At 46.1% G+C, this 19,442-nt stretch overlaps 2 protein-coding genes across 2 annotated transcripts in view; one reads left to right on the forward strand and one right to left on the reverse strand.

Moving 5' to 3' along the window:
* Positions 1 to 19,442, forward strand: part of LOC135385482 (neprilysin-1-like) — a 191,083-nt gene that overhangs the window by 134,484 nt on the left and 37,157 nt on the right. The window contains exons 14-15 of the mRNA XM_064614821.1: positions 3,721 to 3,772; positions 18,433 to 18,500. Coding sequence (XP_064470891.1) covers positions 3,721 to 3,772; positions 18,433 to 18,500 — 120 coding nt within the window. The remainder of the gene's footprint in view (positions 1 to 3,720; positions 3,773 to 18,432; positions 18,501 to 19,442) is intronic.
* Positions 9,517 to 14,222, reverse strand: LOC135385480 (uncharacterized). Its single transcript, XM_064614818.1, has 2 exons — positions 13,309 to 14,222; positions 9,517 to 12,981 (listed from the first exon to the last, which is right to left on the reverse strand). Exons 1-2 carry the CDS (start codon positions 13,744 to 13,746, stop codon positions 11,101 to 11,103), a joined length of 2,319 nt encoding a protein of 772 aa, XP_064470888.1. The 5' UTR covers positions 13,747 to 14,222; the 3' UTR covers positions 9,517 to 11,100.

The raw sequence follows: 19,442 nt of genomic DNA on the forward strand, positions 1-19,442 counted from the left end.
CACGCGCGCAAAACGCAAGCACAAAAACAGAAAAAATGTACACTTCCAAACATCCGCAGAAACGCTATGCAAGCCATACGCGCATTCACCGGCGGGCACGAAAGTCTCCCCCCCTGCCCCGTTTTTCTTTACTTTTTGTTTTGCGATAGTCGTGACGATGCCAACTTGTGCGGACAAGAACGGCAAGCTACCTCGACCCCCCCTCCTCCCACCCCACACGACTGATGCGCCGCCACGCGTCGTCGGGGCGCCCTAAGTGAATTTTTTTGCCGGAGTTTCCTGACCAGACAGAGTATTGAGGGACCATGGTATCACCAGGCCCACACAGCTCCCCATAAAGCCCATAGTTTGTAATTTTCAGGCGATGTAATGTGTGTGTGTGGCGATGTGTTTGATGTAATTCAGGCGACACTGGGCATGCAACCAATGAAAATGATTTATGATATCTAGCATTCGGCCAATCAGGAGTCTCTTAGTTTGGCTCGCGTTTCGGCTGATCCTGGCTACCATCGGCTTTTACTTTTACTGCTTTTCATGCGTGACGCTCGTTATTCCGTATTCCGAAACAACTAGGAAAATTTTTGACAAAATGATTTATTTGGTACATCGTATTGACTCAAACATCTTGCACAAATATTCACCGTGCGTACAGAGCCCAAAGCGTTACGTTCGTTGACTGCAATGAAACGAAGCTCCAACTTTCAAAACACACACACACAGTCTACACCTAGAAGCAAGCGACGCTCACTTGAGTGCGTGCGATTTCACGGTGAGCATCTTCTTTCGTTGCTTGCAATGCATCAAAGGTTACAACGAAACGGGAAATGGTTGTGTTGCACCGACACCGAATCCTGTCACCGTTGTCACTGCATTCGAAATTGCGCTCAAAAGTGTTCCTCAGGCGTCAGCGAACCACTGCATTCCAGTTCTAAACTGGACAGACTGTGAATCTTCGTAGGGTACTTGTGGCTGGAAACATCACATCACGCGCACAGTCTCTTGGACACACCAACAAATCGGCGAACATACTTCTTCTTGAACAATACAGTCATACGGTGCTGCCAACCAACATCGTCGAGATGCTGCCACTTCTCTTCTCGTAACTGTCCGCTAGATCGTCTGCTCACGAAAGAATGCTATTTCGAAACTTTACCAACCAATCGCGCAGCCCGCAATGTTCTTCAGTCAATTAGTATCAGCTATGACATATGACGCAGTAATACCACGTGGTTATGACGTGAAACATTTTTTTAGAGCCGCGAAGAGGGGGCCTGTGGGGGGCCTGGTATCACTGAGCAACGTGCTCCGTACTTGAAACATGCCGAAGCAAAGCGAACGCTGTTAGTGTTCGTCCTCCTTGCTCCGACATGTTTCAAGCCAACCCACACGCTCTACGTGTTCTTGCACTTCTGTCCTTCTTTCGGTTCCGGTCATTTGCATTGCAGTATATTGCGATGGATAGGCTGAAAGAGCCTGCTGGTTTCCGGCTTTTTATAATGTCTGGCTCCAATTCTGCCATGTCGCATTCCCCCGAAAATCTCTGATTAAAAATGAATAAGTTTAGGCAAATATAGATGGACATAAAGGGGAAAAAATGGAGACGGGGTTGCGCAGATGCGACCAGCTTCTTCATAACGATTGGTTCGTAACAGTGCTGAGCCACGAGAGCTGAATTTCGAAGAGTGTGCCAGTCTTAAAATGTTGCTTTGGCGTGTGTGTCCTTGAGATAGCGCGCAGGTAATTAGCATAAGTATAGTTAGATGACGTCTCCGACAGAATGTCGGCTTGGCCTCATAACGCAACTGCAAAATGTCATCTCTACCGTTCTCATATATTTTTAATGCGTTAGCATTAGGAGTGTCAAAGTGGAAAAAGCTGTATGTATGTGTGACCGTGTATGGGATGGCGAAGCCTTACTGAGCCAGAGGTATAAGTGGACATGTAAAGGGATAGAAGAGGGTAAATGGAGGTAAATGATTTGAAATTGAAGTAGTCGAAAGTAATTAAAAGCAAGAGGTAAGAGTAAATGAAGGTAATTAGGGGTAATTAAAGCCAATTAAAGCAAGAACGTTGAGTTTAAGGGTAATCAATGTAAGATATATGTAACTAAGAGAAGGATGAAATGAAATTAAGGATTACCGAAGGTAATCGCAGGCAGAGGTGGGCGTTTGTCCTCACTAGCCTCGCCCTCACCTCAATTTTTCTGGAAAAATTTTCCTCACCTCACCTCAATTTTTTATTGAAAATTTTTCCTCTCCTCACCTCAAAAATGTTTTGAAAACTTTTCCTCGCCTCACCTCAGCTCAAAAATTTGTTTCGAAATTTTCCTCACCTCACCTCAAAAATTTGTTTCAAAATTTTCCTCACCTCACCTCAGCTAAATTTTTTTTCGAAATTTTCCTCCCATCACCTCACCTTAATTTTTTAAAGCTATTTGTGTATTCGATGCGCGTTGGCTTTCTTCTGGACATTTAGTTTGTCACCAAATACAAATAGTTTAATCAATTTGCCATTGAAATACATTTTCGAAAGTTAACTCATGAAATTGCTTAGTCAATGTAACGTTATTCTTTTTTTTCTTCTTGCTGGAGGGTTTGGCCTAGTCAATCATAGAAAACGCTTCGTGGAACGATTGTTATACCCGTAAAAGTTGCGCGGAAATTGAGGTTCAGTATCGGGTATGCGAATCACGCGCAAAGTCGGGCGTCAGATCAGCGGCGAGAGAGGAGGGCAGTCCCCGCCCAGATGAGAGACAGAAGCTGCGGAAAGAAGGAAAGATATCTCGTGTACGCGCGGGAAACGTTTTCATAAAGTGCGCGTTCATAAATCGCCTTACTCAAAAAATTTTCCCATTGTTTCCTCACCTCACCTCACCTCAAAAACTTTTTTGACAATTTTCCTCACCTCACCTCACCTCAAAATTTTTTTGAAAATTTTCCTCGCCTCACCTCACAAATTTTTTTGAAAGATTTCCTCACCTCACCTCAAACATCACCAGAAAAATTGGCCCTCACCTCACCTCACCTCAAATATCGTGAGGTGAGGGTGAGGTGAGGGTGAGGAAACCCTCACCCTCGCACTCTCTCGTGAGGGTGCCCAGCTCTGATCGCAGGTTACCGGAGGTACTAAATGCAATAAAGGTAATTAGCGTCAATTAAAGGGGACTTGAGAGTAATTAAAGAAAGTAAATGTAAGTAAAGCGAACTAAATGACATTAAAGTGACCCTAGGTAACCTGAGGTTACCTTCGGTAACTAAAGGGTAATTACAGGGTAATTGAAAGTAATTGAGGCTAATTAAAGGTTAATGAAATAGACTTACATATAGTAATCGAAACTGTCGAACCGGAAGTCAAATATAGACCGCAGGTGGACAATCGGATTTAGGTTAGACCGGAAAGGGAGAACCGAAAGTCGAATTGGGCCGGAAGTGGATACTGGAAGTCAAGAATAGACAGGAAGTGGAGAACGGGAAGTTGGGTTTAAACCGGAAGTGGATACCGAGAAAGTCGAGTATGGACTGGAAAACACGCTTAATGGGGCTAACGCATTTCTCTCACATTTACCGCTACATCGCCACTAAATTTTTCTTCATAAAGAATGTATCGCAAAAAAACGAAGGAGAAATATCGTCCGTAATATTGCGATGACAACCAAGCTCAAAGTACAGAGAAGCAAGTTGTGTTCAGTATATAACAGAGTATCACTTTAAAAACTTCCAGTGTTTCCTGCTGCAACCCTTCAAAAACCCTTCTTCTTTGGCGAACTTCCCAGGTGAGTAGAGCCTCAAGGCGCACATTTATACAGTAGTAGTGCTTCTACTGTCAGTCTTCTGTGGAATGACATACACTGCGAAGAAACACACGTGGAGCCTTCGGTGCTTCTACTCAAAACAAATGTTACTTTCCTTCACACAAAGAGCGCCCCGTTGCGCTGTTTTACACAACACTCCCTAGACGGCACACATGTCAATAGCCTACACTACTGTTTCTTTTTCTGATGTCACACTAAGACTGAGTAGTTCCCAAAAGGTTATGGAACAGTCTCAAACGTCCATAATGTCCACACTGTCTTCAGATTGGTTCACACCAATGTGGTCATGAACTTAAATAGTTTACAAAAACCAGCGGCATGGCCGAGTGTGTTAAGGCTTCCCGCTCGTTGGTGGCAGCCAACGTCGTGCTGACGACTAAAAGTGGCGAGTTCGAATCTTTGCAACGCCTATGCTGTCTGAGGTTTTCCCTGGGTTTTCCGAAGACTTTCCAGACGAATGCCGGCACAGTTCCCCCTGAAGCCGGCTCAGGACGCATACTAACCCCATGTCCCCAACACATTCCTGCTGTCCTCTTTAAATCTGTCCACATCTGTAAGCCGCTCATAGTCACAGTTGCTTCGCGGAGCTAACACGGAATAAGAAAGTTTACAAAATAAACTACGTGGTCATCATGCCTCCTTGGCGTGCGAACCGGTCGCCTGAGTGTGAGTGTGTGAGTGTGAGTCTGTGAGTGTGATAGTGAAGTCTGAGTACTGAGTACAGCTTCATTGCCATTAAATAGTTCTGTGTCTTCCACACTTTTCTTCTCATAAAACATATTGACATGAATCACGTTCCGTCTTCTTAGTATCCCTTCTGTATTTTTACCTAATACAGATGTTCAATTCATTCCAATTACGTTCCATTTTTCTGGGCAATATACTCCGTGCTCAACTTGTGGGACTTTGCCATTCTCTTTAAGAGGACATATCACATACGTCTCAACTCAAAAATGAACTTTTTTCTGCGATAGATGGCGCCACAAGTCGGAGGAGTGAGGAGGGCCCTCACTCCTCCGACTTTGTAAGAAGTCCATCGCGTCTCTGATTGGAGGACACGACAAGCCCACGTGACAGGCGGAGACCTATGAGCTGGGTTGTGTTTCCTTTATTTTTAGATTTTCTCCTTTCCCCGATTTGCTTTTGCGCGGTGGATTTCGTTGTCTCGCGTTTGCTGTTTACGTTTTACTGGCATTTCTCGAACATGCCGTGTGACTGTCGCGTACCGCCGTTACCACCTCGCTTTCTCGTGGATGAAGATTGCTCTGATCGGTAGCAGCGGGCTAAAGCTTTTCACCCGATACGCAGAGACTGTCCGTGGAGGTGTCTATTCGTGATATAGTAATCGTAGTTTTCAGTTTTCGTGGTGTCACAGGATCACGTGTCCCTGAGAGTATCGGGGGACTCCAGTTGAGCTGAATAGCGATTTTTGTCAGAGGCAGCAGTATCCAGAAAGGACGCGGGGTTGTCGACGGTCATATGACACTGCAACATCCCGTTGCAAAACATCCCTGCTTTTCTTGCCAGTGACACTTACGCTGTTGAACCATGACGTTCGTTGCTGTCGATTGGTGTCGTGAAAGCGCTCCCATTATTTCATAGTAGAACTCAAGGCCGGTGCGCTCGCACAGGACTGCTAGCAAATTTCGATAGGGTTTCGCACTCCCCTTTAGAGCATTGCGCGGGCCTTGTCGGGCCGGGCTTTACGTTTTTCGCACGTGCCCGTGCCAGGTTCGGATTCGACAACACATGGTGCGGCATGTACGTCAACAGACTTCATGAGACTCGACAGCTGAATGTTTGTGTCGGGTCTCGGTTCTTCTTCTACATAGGGGTTAGGAGATGTCAGCCAGATGGCTACGGCTTGCTACTCAAAATTCCACACACATGCACTCACACACGTTGGGGCCCACAGGCGTGGTGGGCGCGTTTGAACAGCAGAAGGAGCGTCCTTCAACAAAGCCAGAGAGGAGCAACCGCGTACACACGACACCGCTCTCTCCGTGAAGCAGAGTGAGACGCTGATCAAGAGGAAAGCCGAAGTGCGGAGTTTTCAGGCGTAGTGCAGGCAGGGTTCTGCACGACACGCTCTATCCTGCGGTGCGGATCCCGGTTTGGAGTTTCCCGCGGGTAGCGGGTCGGTTGCGGGTGATATTATTGACACCCGCGCGGGTAGCGAGACTGTTGCGGGCAGCGTTTTTGGCACAAGCACTGCTGGCGGGTCGGCCACGAACAAGCAACGGCTACAGCAACAACAACGAAGAGAAAAGATCATACCAAATAATAAGTAAACAAAGGCGCCGCAGCCCCTGCTGGTCGGGTCCGGTTGGGTGTGGATTTCATTTTCTGGTAGAGCGCGGGTGGCGGGTCTTGTCAGAGGATTTAGGGGTCGGGTATGGATTTCACCCTCAAATAATGGGTTGCACGTCATACGGTCCAAGTGCCCATTTCGTCGAACTACCAAGTGTCCGTCTGGCTTACGCGAACATTTGGGAAAACAAAATGCGTGATAGCGCTTTTCTATAGAAACGGCTGTCTTGTCCCCCGTCCCGAGTTTCTTCAGCTATCAAACAAACCAAACAGTGCACGTATGCACAGGTCATGCGCATTTTGGCACTGTAGTTGCCTCTTGAGAAGGGGTAGAGCACTGCATGGGCCGGATTTTTAGGCCCGTGCCCTGCCCATCCACCAATATTTCTATACTGAGGCCCTATCCAAACCCACCTCTGCTCTAAGTGTTCCCCAGGCTCGCAGCGGGCCCGATGGCCAGTCCCATTTGTCCATTCCAATTTTCTTTCTGTGTTCTCGGGAAGGATAGCTCCATAACATACCCGAAAATCGTGCCAAAATTTTGGCGGCGATTTTGAGTAAATGGCCGCCGGATTTGGCCAATTTCGTGATACAGTGTGCGTGCAGACGGCAGGTATCGATTCGTTACTTCCTTCACTGTATTGTTGTTACTTTTTTATGGGGTTTAATGCTAGCCGGGCCTTCCTCAACCACGATAAAAATTTCATAATTCCAAGATAAAGCAACCTGTCTTCCAGTCTGTTCAGGCTGACGTGTTGAATTGTTTGTCTGAATATTCGATATTTCGGACGCGACTGTTTATCATAGTGTAGTTTGCATCAATTGCGGACTATCCGATTCAAAAATAAAAGAAAGTGTTTATTTCCGCGGCAATCGAACTATGATTTCAGTTTCACCGTCAGAGATCGCAGGCGAATTTCCATCCTTTCCGCGGTGCATATACAGTTCATAAAAGGAAGCTTTTGACCGCTCGATAAATAATTTGTTGTTTTTAGTGTTTAAACATATGATCGTCCCACTACAGCGAAGGATTCTTAGGAATACATGCAGAATGCTCATGACAAATAAATCCGGGTTTGGGTAGCGTGCCGCGAAATCTTGTGGCAAACGTCCCCACCCTCACGGTCATCCCACTATATTTGGTTTTGCTGGTCCATAAGGCCCTAAACCAATGTGCAAAACACCACAAACGCATTTGATTTTATTTATATTTTTGCATGCGATGGGTTTGTTGTGTGGGCCCCGTCACATAACATCCGCGTCTGCACGAGCGGGCTGCCAAAGGCTTGGTGGTCGCGTCGACCTCAGCGAGCAGACGACCAGACAGCTGTGGAGAGGAGGACTACGCAACGGCGCCAACTGCGTCTCGCGCACGCCACAGACGCACGCATGGTTCTCCCTTGCAGCTTCTTCGGAGATCAACTGACTTTGCAGTTCGCCGCACAACGCATTGTGATCCCAGAGAAACGTAAACGATGAAAGGCGCGTTGGTTGGCAGTAGCCAGCTGAAGTTTATGACGCGCGACAGGCTGTTCGTAGACTCTGACGTGGAAATCGTCACTTTTAGCTATCCCGGAGCTACAGCGGCCCGTCTGAGAGAAAAAATCCATCGACTGCACCTAGCAGTAGACTGGATCGTCATGTATATCGGTGGCAACGATATCCAGGATGGGAAGAGTGCCGCAGCTGTTTTGCGGGAAGTCTCAGTAAGTACAGATTGCAACGATTTCAATCTCTGTGCTGCTAAAACCCATTTCCTCTGACACGCCAGGGAAGATTCATTTCCATGAATGGTCTTCTTTCACAGGATACCGTTGAGGTGGCGAAAGGCTACGCGGAGCATATATTCCTGTATAAGCTGATGCCACAGACAAGGCGGCCTGAACTTTCTGGCACAATTCAGGGATATAACGCGATGCTGCGCACGATTCCAGCTGTCCGTGCCGGTGACGCTACGGTGTTGAGCATTGACGTGAGTAGTCGCTTCTCGAACGCTAACTCTGGAACTTCCTGGTGGTCATGGCAGGTATTTTATAATGCTCGTTAATTTTGGAAAAACAGTGCGACAAAAAGTAACTGGGGCTACCTTTGTGGTGCTTGAATTACAAACAGTTGATGGTCTTGATGCGGTACCTGTTTGTAATTCAAGTATCACAAAGCTAGTTTCCAGTTGCTTTTTATCGCGCAATTTTTCCGAAAATAAAATGCGTACGAAGTACTGGCACATGCCTACCAGGAATTCCGGTTTATTTGTATTGCTGTCTTTGTGAAGTGCTGTTTGCAAAAAACATTCCGTATATATGTTCAAATATCTTTTCCAGCACAAGGTCTTTACCAGGAACAAGGAGGTGAAAGAGGGGATGCTTTCACGGGATGGCTATCACATTTCGACGGGACGGGGGTTATCGTGCCTAGCAGGCATCCTCCGCACAGCCCTCGTGAAACGCTACGGACCATGGCTGAAAGCACCGGGTCCGCGTCGTGGCATCGTACTCAAGCCAATGGAGTCGTGTGAAGAGTGTCGTGCTAAGGGACACCCCACGAGTGCATGCAGGCCTGTGCGCTCACCGTGGTGAACGCTCACCATTTTAGCCGCCATGTCATGACGACACAGAACGATGTTACCACTGTTACCTGCTGTATTATAACAACCACGTCATCTGATCCCCAATCCTATGCTCACTTCTGTCAGCAGCAGCAACGTAGTCAAAGCTTTTTCTAACCTGTTCCTCCTGCCATCGCATACTTTGTCCCATGATTAGTGTACAAATGGCCCACATCATACACAAGACCTGCCCGATAAAATTTTGTAAACAACTATCATCATTCCGATGGAAATTTTGTAATGGCTTCATGCCGTCTGCCAGCTTCCGGCTGGGCTGTCTGCTCGTTACCCTAGGCACCCTGAGACCAGTAGTTTCCTTAGAAGTTGGTCCAGGGCACATATGCCCCCCTCCCCGTGATATTTCCTGGAGCAGAAACTCTAAACACAGCGAGGTGGTGCATGATAATGCGTGTGAAATTTGAAATTGAAAGACTACTGCATTGCTTGCCACTATGAGTGCGAGTCACTGATGCCCACTGTAGCCTGAATGAGATGGCTGGGTATTTTCCTACGGGTGCAACTCGTGCAATATATTTTGGTTAATAAAATATATTATGCTTCATAGCAAGCTTTTCAAGAGAAAAAATGTATTTCTCCTCAAATTCGTATTGTGGTCCGTACAGATGTGTTTGCAGTGTTCCCCCGGTCTCAAGTTTTTCTTCAGATGAAATCTGGTCAAGGTGACCAATAGCCATTGTTAGTAACCACTGGTTCACAGATTACTGCAAGCAGAAAATCCTAGACAGCCAGCACCCGAAAGATTAAAAAGAAATCAGTAGCACGTGTTCACTATTGGTAGATTGGAGATATTTTATTGAAGAACGCAGCATGTATACATCGTCACGTTTTCTGCATTACTTATGCGTATCAGCTCATGCTTGTAGCCTCAGAATGTTCATTCGTGGATACAGTATCCAACAGCACATTTCATCATTGGCGATGTGGCATACACACATAATGAAGTACCATACAGTCCGCTGCATGTAGGCGCACTTTGACATGAAGGTCTCGCACATACGGCATCAACATATAGCATCCTGGTGGACAGAGCCAGGTTCATAATATGGGAATAGTAAAAACTTGGAACGTGTTACTCAGCAACGAGTTTCCTTTTTGAGCAATGAAGTAGCAACTGATAGTTGCTTTTGCCATGCTTGTCAGTTGGCAGCTAAAGCCTCAGAGTGTGTGTTTATGGAAAAAAAATGTCCAACAGGGCACCATTCATCATTGGCCACATAATGCTGAACCAGGTACAACACTGGCAAGGGCAGGTGCTTCATAATCAGGGAGAGGGTAGGAAATTTTCAAATGACAGGTAAAGACAGTAACACTTAGGAAGTTTGACCTTTGGGCGTCTGGCCATCATATTTGCAGTAGTACTGGATACCTGAATCTGAAAATACAATTTTCATATGTTGAAATGACACCCAAGTAAAGGCAAGATGGCAAGAGGACGTAACGCAGAGCGACATGTTGGGATGTTGCTCGTGCTCAACAATGCGGGGAACTGGCGACAGTTGGGAGACAGCTCTGCACAATGATACTTACCGACCTTGTCAAAATATCAAAATGGATTCATACTCAGGATGTCGACATCTGAACAGGCTGGTGGAGCTTCAAAAGTGCTAGGAATACCATTCATGTTTCTTTCCACAATTTTCATACACTCAAGCAAAGGTAGAATACCGTGATGGCCTCACACATATAGCATCAACGTGTGGACGTGTTTCAACCATGCCTGGGAAGAACGACGGTTTGGGGACAGCTTTGCTATATCTTCATAAACTCAAGCCAAGGCAGAATACCATGATGGCCTCACACATGTAGCATCAACGTGTGGACGTGTTTCAACCATGCCTGGGAAGAACGACGGTTTGGGGACAGCTTTGCTATATCTTCATACACTCAAGCCAAGGTAGAATACCATGATGGCCTCACACATATAGCATCAACGTGTGGACGTGTTTCAACAATGCCGGGGAAGACGGTTCTACGGTTGGGAGATTGTGCACCATTCTCATACTTAGATCCTCACGTGCTGATGGCTGGATTCAGATTTCACACTCTTACGCCATGTTTAAAATATGACAAGCATCGCACGACTAGTCTGTGGATTTATACATAGAAATATATTAATATAAATATTTAGGAAAATTGAAAAATATGCACAGATATGCACAGTAAAAATGGAAAAAGGTAACTTAAATATGAAACACAAACGTGAAGATATGCAGCCTGAGCCAAAGTCGAAGACATGTATATGGAAAAACATTCAGTAAATTATGAAGCAAAATGGATGAATATGCATTAAAACACTTGGCAAAGGTGGAGCCGCACAAACTAAATGACACGTAAATCCACAGTCTAGCCATAATTACAGAACAGCGGCAGGTGAGTTATCTTTACCAGTCTTCCGTCTCTTTCTGGATGAATCGCCCTGATTGGAAGTTGTTTTGGCGGCATCACAGAGCGAGGCAACCTGATGGTCACTCTTCTTGTTATCTCTGAGCTGCAGCCCACGGGACTGACGAGGGTCAACCAACTCCGGTAGAAGGCTATGCGAGTAGAACAGTTGAAGGTGGCCAATCATTTTGCTCCAGACGCCATCATTTCTCTCGATCTTCTGGACAAAAATTTCCTCGCCAGAATATACCACAAAAAGACAAAACTGACGTCGAGTGATGTGGAGCTGTCCCTGCACCTGATAGTGGTAGTCATGGTTTTCCTTCAACGAAATATTACCAGAGTTATCAATAGTGCAAAAGGTGATTTTTTTTGCCCGCACTCCCTCCACAGGGGTAAGGGGCCGAGCCGAATAAGGGCACTTCACTTCCACGACAGTGTCATCACCGACAAGCCCATCAGGTGTTGCAGCAAGGTATGCAAACTCCTGATCAACAACAAGGCCGCATGGTGAAACAGTCACCCCTAACTCATCCTGCAGCTTAGCAATTGCAATGGGCTCAGTGTCGCGACCATATCGGAGAGCCTCAGTGTCAAAATGACCATAGAGCAAGGAACGAACAGTACTTGCACTGCTCGTTGCATCTCGCATCTTGCATACCTTGCCAAAATTAGAAGCGGTGAGTCGCTTTCGCCTCTCCTGCATCCACAAAGTTCTCCCTTCTTGACCTCGAGTATCAGCCTCGAGCTGCTCTGCATCTGGTTGGGAGAGCACAAGGGAATCGTTGTACGCCGCAGCAGCTTCAACATAGTCATCGTGGTTCATGTCTGGAGCATCCACTATGGAACCATAGTGGTTGTCGCTGGAAGCACGCTTGCAAGGCGCACCTTCAAGTGAACGCTTACAGCGAGCAGCCCCAGAACTCCGATGCCTTATGCAAGCAGCACGAACAGCTGCTTTATGCTTCAGCATAATTTTTGCATACTTCCCAGGGCTGGTGTTGTACACTGCCTTATGTAGAGCACGATGGTACTGCTTAGAGTTGAAAGACACGACAGCTCCTGAAGCCCGCATTCCGAATGATCCCCTCTGGGAAAAGTTTATTCTTTTACCGCCAGAAAACTTTGCAACGAGAGAATTGAAATGTTCTGCAGCATTATTGTTAACGTCAAGGATCAAGCTGCTACCATTGTTTGCCAAACGACTCATCGCTACAAGGATTTCATTGAAAAGTCCGCATTTCCTGAGCTCTGGGACGTGATTGACTTCCCCTTCTTTTGGACCACTGCAAAAGTAACCCGCACATTTTGCGTGGTCGCCGAACACATGGAGTGGCCCATTACGGATATCAGCCACCAGGTTCCGAATCTGATCTTGTTTGCTGAACTCGGCCTGCTCTTTGCGATAGTGAATAGCCCTAGCAACTCCAACTCTTAGTCGAACAGCATTATCCAGAAGTAGCTTCTTCAACGATGGGGGAATGGGGGTTGTTCTCTTTGCCAAAGCAACATCTCGAAGACGACTTACATAGTTTCGAAGAAGGTGGTTGCGACATTCTACCTTCTGAACTACCTGATGCTGGTACGGTGCAGCTTCAAGAATTGACTTGTATGTGCTCGAATCACCGTCAGCGATCAACTGCAAGTACTTTACCCCGTGCAACTCAATGCTGCGCCTGAAGCCTTCAACGACGATATCCTTCTCCATATTGGTAGAGCTGCTGTCCCAGTTCTTGAAGCACAGATGCTTTTTTGGGCTCGACCCTGCCTTGGAACTTGCGCACAGTGTACAAAATTTGTTCCGGACGCCTAGGAACAGTACTTTCTTTGTGCGGTACCCAACAATTACAGCCTGCAAAAACGAAAAAATGTCAGGATTGTATTCCACAAAACTCTACCCCCAATGACAATGTTTCGAGGAATTATGCATTTGTACGCGTATCATACGAATTAATGCCACAGGATGTATACCACTCTAGAAAGTGTGTTTACCAAAAGACAGCAGTGCCACTAATAGCACCAGAGGGGTCAACTTTTTCCTCCAAATAAATGCTCATAGTGTTCTTTCCACAAATGGTGGGCACAGACTTCCTGTATATCCCGTCTGCCAAGCGGTGTGCAAGATAAATCCTCCTTTTTCGGGCACCTTTATTAAGTGTAGATAAAAATTTTTACTTACCAAGCCAGAAAGAGCGTCGTACTTGTTCTTGTATGAACGTTTGCACCAAGCACCATCGGCAACGACCGTAATTATAGGAAAACCGTCAGCATCGACGTCCCCAGCCTCCCTAGCTAACCGAGCTTCCTCAATGCCTGCTTTTCTTATTTCTTCCCAAGCTGTTTCGTCGATTCCTTTAGCAACAATATCCTGATACTTACTGTACGTGCTACCAGCCATGCCGGGTATGTCCAGAGCACCTAGGAGCTCGCGAAGGCCTGAGAAACCAGAACCTATAGACACGATACCGTTCACTGCTGAGGAATTGACGTCCATGCGTTGTTGAACAAGTTGATCAACTGGTGCCTCTGTTGTGACTACATCTTTCCTCAGACACATCCTGCACTTCAAACTGAAAGAGCTACACAGACCTCGCCGATGTTCTGATACAATTTCCATGTCAGCCAGGCCGCAACCAAACGGACTATGTACCGACAAACTTTGCAAAGACGAGAAGAAGTGATCAATCTCCACTATACGCCGACCATTCACACTGCTTGTGCGCTGACTCTGTGTCTGGTGAACATTGCCAGTATCGAAAGATGAAGATCGACTGGGTGTAACAGCGGCAGTGATTGGAACGGGACTTGCTCTGGAACCGGCAAGCTCGTCACAACCTGAACTGCAGGGGACTACATTATCTACCTCAGCTGAATCAGCAAATGACGAATTTGAAGGACGAATTTCGCTTGTGCTCGAAGCGAAACAAGCATTCCGACCGGCATCAGTTACAGTTTGAGGAACAACACTACCACCAAAGGTTGAGCCTACAAGGGTATCTGCGCGATGTGGAGTCGTCGAAGTGCAACGATCACTGGGAACAGCACGGCTGGAGCATCCTGCATTACCAAAATCTCTCAAATCCGCAGGCTCCGTCACATGCCTGCCTCTACCACGTAAATTCGCAAAGTCCTTCTTCTTACGTTTCCGTTGTCCGTAGACGTGACTTCGAGCCATAATGGGTAAATACTATGAACACGCAGAAAACACACAAGGACAGAGAGCAAATGAACAGGACAAGAAAGTGAAAAAAACGCGTAACCTAGCCACGAATTGGTCACTTCAGGACGAACCGCCGAAACCACGGACGCCGATCAGCTGCTGCGCAATACGCGGATGGTTACGAGCGGACTACGTTCGGGCGCTGCGAGCGGACGGCGCCACCTTCCGGAATCAGTGGTAAACGCCTTGGATGCATGCCTGTACTCACTTTTAATTCTTTTTCGGAAAAACAGAATGCTAAAAACACACAAAAAACGCGTCATTTGAATCCTGAAACATGTCCCCGGTTAACCTCAGAAGCGGATTGTTTTTATTTGCTTTCATTTATTTATTTGGATTTTTTGAAGCTGTAGCGACAAAATTCATTTCTTTTTCTTTTAAAAAAAAAATTACAACGCTAGAGCGATATTTCAGTTCCCAGAGTTAAGATGTCTTGACGTCACCTTTGCGATGAAAGTTTCCGCATTCCGATCTGTCTCGTAGTTCAGCCACAAAACCTATGCAAAGTTCACATAGAAAACAGAGGGGTTCCCACCTTCAGGGGTCCGTAAAAAAAAATTACAACGCTAGAGGGATATTTCAGTTCCCAGAGTTAAGAGATCTTGACGTCACCTTTCCAATGAAGGTTTCCGCAATACGATCTGTCTCGTAGTTCAGCCACAAAACCTATGCAAAGTTCACATAGAAAACAGGGGGTGGTATGTCCTCTTAAAAGTACGTAGTCTCGAATTTCAACTAGCTTGCTCATTGCCCCTCTCCTTTCGTTTGCATCGTCCTCTCATACTCTTTCTTCTTGTTGTCACGTTTTACAACTTCACGTACAGTACATGTCTCAGTCTCACTTTCATGAGTCTTCGTTGTTATGTTTCTTCCAAAGATAAGTTCTGCTGGTGCCTTCCTTGTCACACAACGCGGTATGCTCCGATATGGTTGAAGAAAACTCGTGAGAACATCGCCGAGCTTCCGTTTTTCCAGTAGTCCACTCTGCATAGTTTTCGTGAATGATCTATGACAATCATGATTATTTGCGGGAAATGTCACACGGCAAAGCTAACCGCGGTGAAGCGAACCGTCCATTTCCTTCGTTACCTAGCGAAACCGAGGTAGCCAAGCTCGGTTTCCCATAACACTGGCTAGCGGCGGAACCTCCGTTCGGTCGACCGTGTAAATGCGGCAAACCGCGATTACCTGTAACCGCGGTTAGCGCTGCCGGTGTGACAAGGATATAAAAGGCCAAGAGAGTGAGGTTGGGGAAGCTGGTTGCGTCGGTGTGGTGAATCTTCCCACGGTGCTTTGGGTAGTGGCGTCGATACAAGAGGTGGTGGTTGATACTCAACAGTTACTAACTATCTGGCACCCTGTGCACTTTCTGATCATTGCTTGAACGTGCTTTTCCATTCCTGGCCACCATACTTTTGTCCTCAGTAACTGTTCCGTTCTAACGATGCCTTGATGTGCTTCGTGAGCAATGTGTAAGACTCCTGACTGTAAGCTACCACGAGTAACAATTCTTGTACCTCGAAACAATAGCTCATCCTTTTATGAGAGTTTGTACTGTATCCGTTTGTAAACATTATGTCCATCATCATCTTCCCAGACTTCATTTTGCAATTTCTTCATGATTCTTTGCCCTGTACCGCCCCCCTGGTAGCTTTTTATAACGCTTCCTCTGTAAGTGATTATTTTAAAAGTTGCTTCCTTCAATACAAAACAGATATATTCTTCAGTCACGCTCCTCGTTCTCTTACCTTCATCTTATCTTCACAATCCTTCAGAAATGATCTCGAACCTCTTAAAAACGAGGGGGCTCGGGTAATGTCAGGATCGGCTCTCCGCTTTAACACGGTGGTGGTGGTAGTGGTGGTGGCATAAACCGGCTTGCCGCGCTTAAAAACGAACTTCACCCTATAGCACGCTCTTAGACAACCACCATCCCGAATAGTATCGTTCTCGCCCTGATTTGTTCAAAATGGGAGGCTTACGCCTTTTTTGTACCAATTATGTATTGCACAATCGGAAGAAGGAAGGCGTACGCCTCCCATTTTTTATAAATCAGGGGCAAGAACAATGTCATTCGGGATGATGGTTATCTAGGAGCATGCTATGAGGTGAGGGTCGTTTTGAAGAGTGTGGCTTGTATTTAAATGGCATAAAGGGCTGAACTCATGGAGCGTTTTTCCGACGTTTTCAGGACGCGCGAGCGCTCGGCGTACGTGTGACCTCGTAAAAACCAGTTTTTCAACGCGCGCGGAGGGAGTACGCCGGAATCTGTCGACTACAGATATTCGCGCGCGTCTGGGCGCGTTTTCCGAGAAGTAGACAGAACCATGGCCGCCGTGCGGAAGACAAGGTGGCGTATGAGCAGCTCGCATAAATTTTTGGGACATTATCCATCACACTAAATTTATGTGAACATTTTAATGGTATCTGGAATGAAGGAAGGCAGGAACCACAGGAAAGAAGAGCATCTGCACGTTCTAACAGATATTTGTGGTCGACGAATATAGCAACAGTGGCGTGCGTCACTCGCTCCGTACGCGTCCCATGCGTTTCGGGTGGTCGCCTCGCTGGCGTTTCTTCGCCGCGTGTGCAAGGCCATGGCGTACGCGCGACGTTTTGACGCTGAGAAAACGTCCAATGCGTTTCGCCCTTTAGTCTCAAATAGCTCAAATAAATCTCTTTAGCTCGATTCGAGCTGAGGGCTTTGACTTCAGTCCATAAATTTGTGCCCGGTCCGTTATGAGTTCAAAAGTGATACTGTACAAGTACAATCGGAATCCTTCAACTGCCCACGCTACAGTTAACGATTTTTTTTTTTTTTTCTGTTAGCGCATACTTCTTCTCGATGCCGGTCAGTGCTCTGCTCAGGTACAATAATGGGTTGTGCTTTTCTCTTTGCTGGGTCGCGCAAGTATTGCTCCGATTGCTGTGCCGCTTACGTCTGTAACTAACTTCGTCTGAGCATCTTTGTCATAAAATAGCAGCACTGTAACACTGTCTCATGGGCCAGACTATCTTCTAGATCCTTGAGAGCTTTCTCATGTTCAGCTGTCAATTCCCACGTGACTCCTTTCTTTATTAGTACTCTCAACTTTCCAGTCCGCGTTGCAGGGTGAGGGAGGTATGGAGCATAATAATTGATCAGTCTCAAGAACCTTCGTTCATCAGACGCGTTCCTTCGAGTCTCTGCTTCTTTAGGTTTCTTTATCTTTTCTGAGCTTGGTCTAATGCCATCTCCAGAAATTGCGTGACCGATGAACTCAAGCTTGTCGAGTCCCAACTTTCTCCTGCTTCGGTTGAGTGTAGAGTTGTGGTCTCTGAATGTTTGAAGCACTTTTGCCAGTCTGGCATCGTGTTCTTCTTGCAATATTCCAAATACAATAGTGTTGTCCGAAATCTCACGACACTTTCACGTCCCTTTATCACATCCTGTATCAACTTCTGAAATATTCCAAGAGCACATCTTATACCACAGATGAGTCTTTGAAACCGAAAATTTCCAACATGTGTAGAAAATGTTGTGATGTCGCGTGAAGCTTCATCCAACTCGATTTGATGAGAACCTTCCCTGTGGTACAACTCCGGAAGTAGATTTGTTCCGACAATCTCCTCAAAAACTCCCTGAACCATATACTGTTCCCAACGAGGCAGTGAAATGCGAAAGGTGTGTGATACAGATATAGGAATCACACAAGGTTTGCGTTTCACTGCCTCTGTTGTAATCACATCTCTGTGCCGTGGTCATAACAGCGACAGAAGAATACATGTGTTGACCCTACTCGTGACACAAATCTCGGTCATTGACGGGTAAGCGAATTGTCATACTAAAGAGGTGGATTTACATGGCGGCGATACGGTTCGCAAGAAAACCAGCCATAAAGCGAGCACGTCAGAGTAACGGGGGTCATACTAAGCTGTGTTCACTGTATTTGGGTTTTTGTGCTCTAACAAACAACTCAATAGTGACATTGAAAACAACCCCGTTAAGTAGAACGGCACAATCAGAAACAGTGCTTCTGCCGAGTGTCAAAGCGCAAATTTCCTACAAGGCGTTTATGTTAATAATAATAATTTATGTTTCAGTGAAGCGCTCACTGGACTGCTCGGATGGAGCGTAGCGCGAGTCATGACGTATGGTTTAGACTCAAATGGTACGTATATAAACATAGATGTCACGGACATTCAGTGTAGTGGCTGATTCACACTGCTGCCTTTGCGGTCGCCCTGTTACACCCGTTGACAGCGAATCATTGTAACGGAACATCCTTCCGGATGGAACTAAGGCACACGTGCGTAAGACGCTGTACGCAGCCGTAAACAAATAATGTGAATCAGGCTTTACATTGAATACATGTATGAACAAACATAAGGAAACGAACTCCTGAACGGCTATTTGTATTCAAGTTCAATACTATTCCTATTCGCCTAGATCTCTCAAATTTTAAGTTAGTGAAGACAATATAATTTAATCCCTAGAGCTTGGTGTTTGAATGACTGTCGTAGACAAAAGGACACGCGTAGACACCATAACTGCATCTCGCTGCCGGCTACAGGGAATCACGCACAAAGCCTATACCCCAGTGATGTCTTTATTATGTAGTGAAGTTCCAGCATTTACTACGGTTCAAGTGTTCTGAGAAATAATAAGAATGAATGCGAGGTACCCTTAGTATGCAACAGTTCAAAATATAAATAATCCATATCCCTTTTTATCTCTTTATTCACCGTTTTTCCATCCCGTCTCCATCTCGCGGCACTCACATCACACAGAAAAATAACCGTTCCAAAACAACTTTTTTTTAGTTTTTCATCCTGTCCGAATTTTTCAACTGTAAAAGGTTCTTCAAGGAGCGGATGTAATTAGTTCTTCATCATTAAGTGTATAGGCGCTCTTCGGAAGCACTGTTCAGCCTGCGGGAGTTCTACAGTAAGAACTGTTTCGGCGTGCTTCGGAACAACTGTTTAGCGGACGGAAGTTCTTCCCGAAGAAATGTTCCGGCGCTCAAGATGTGGAAGTTCTTCAGCAAGCACTGTTTAATCGCGCTACAGAAGGACCATTTCACTCGCAGAAGTTATATGCTAACAGCGCGTGA

The sequence above is a fragment of the Ornithodoros turicata genome, chromosome 2, assembly GCF_037126465.1.
Source record: "Ornithodoros turicata isolate Travis chromosome 2, ASM3712646v1, whole genome shotgun sequence".
NCBI classification, from domain to species: domain Eukaryota; kingdom Metazoa; phylum Arthropoda; class Arachnida; order Ixodida; family Argasidae; genus Ornithodoros; species Ornithodoros turicata.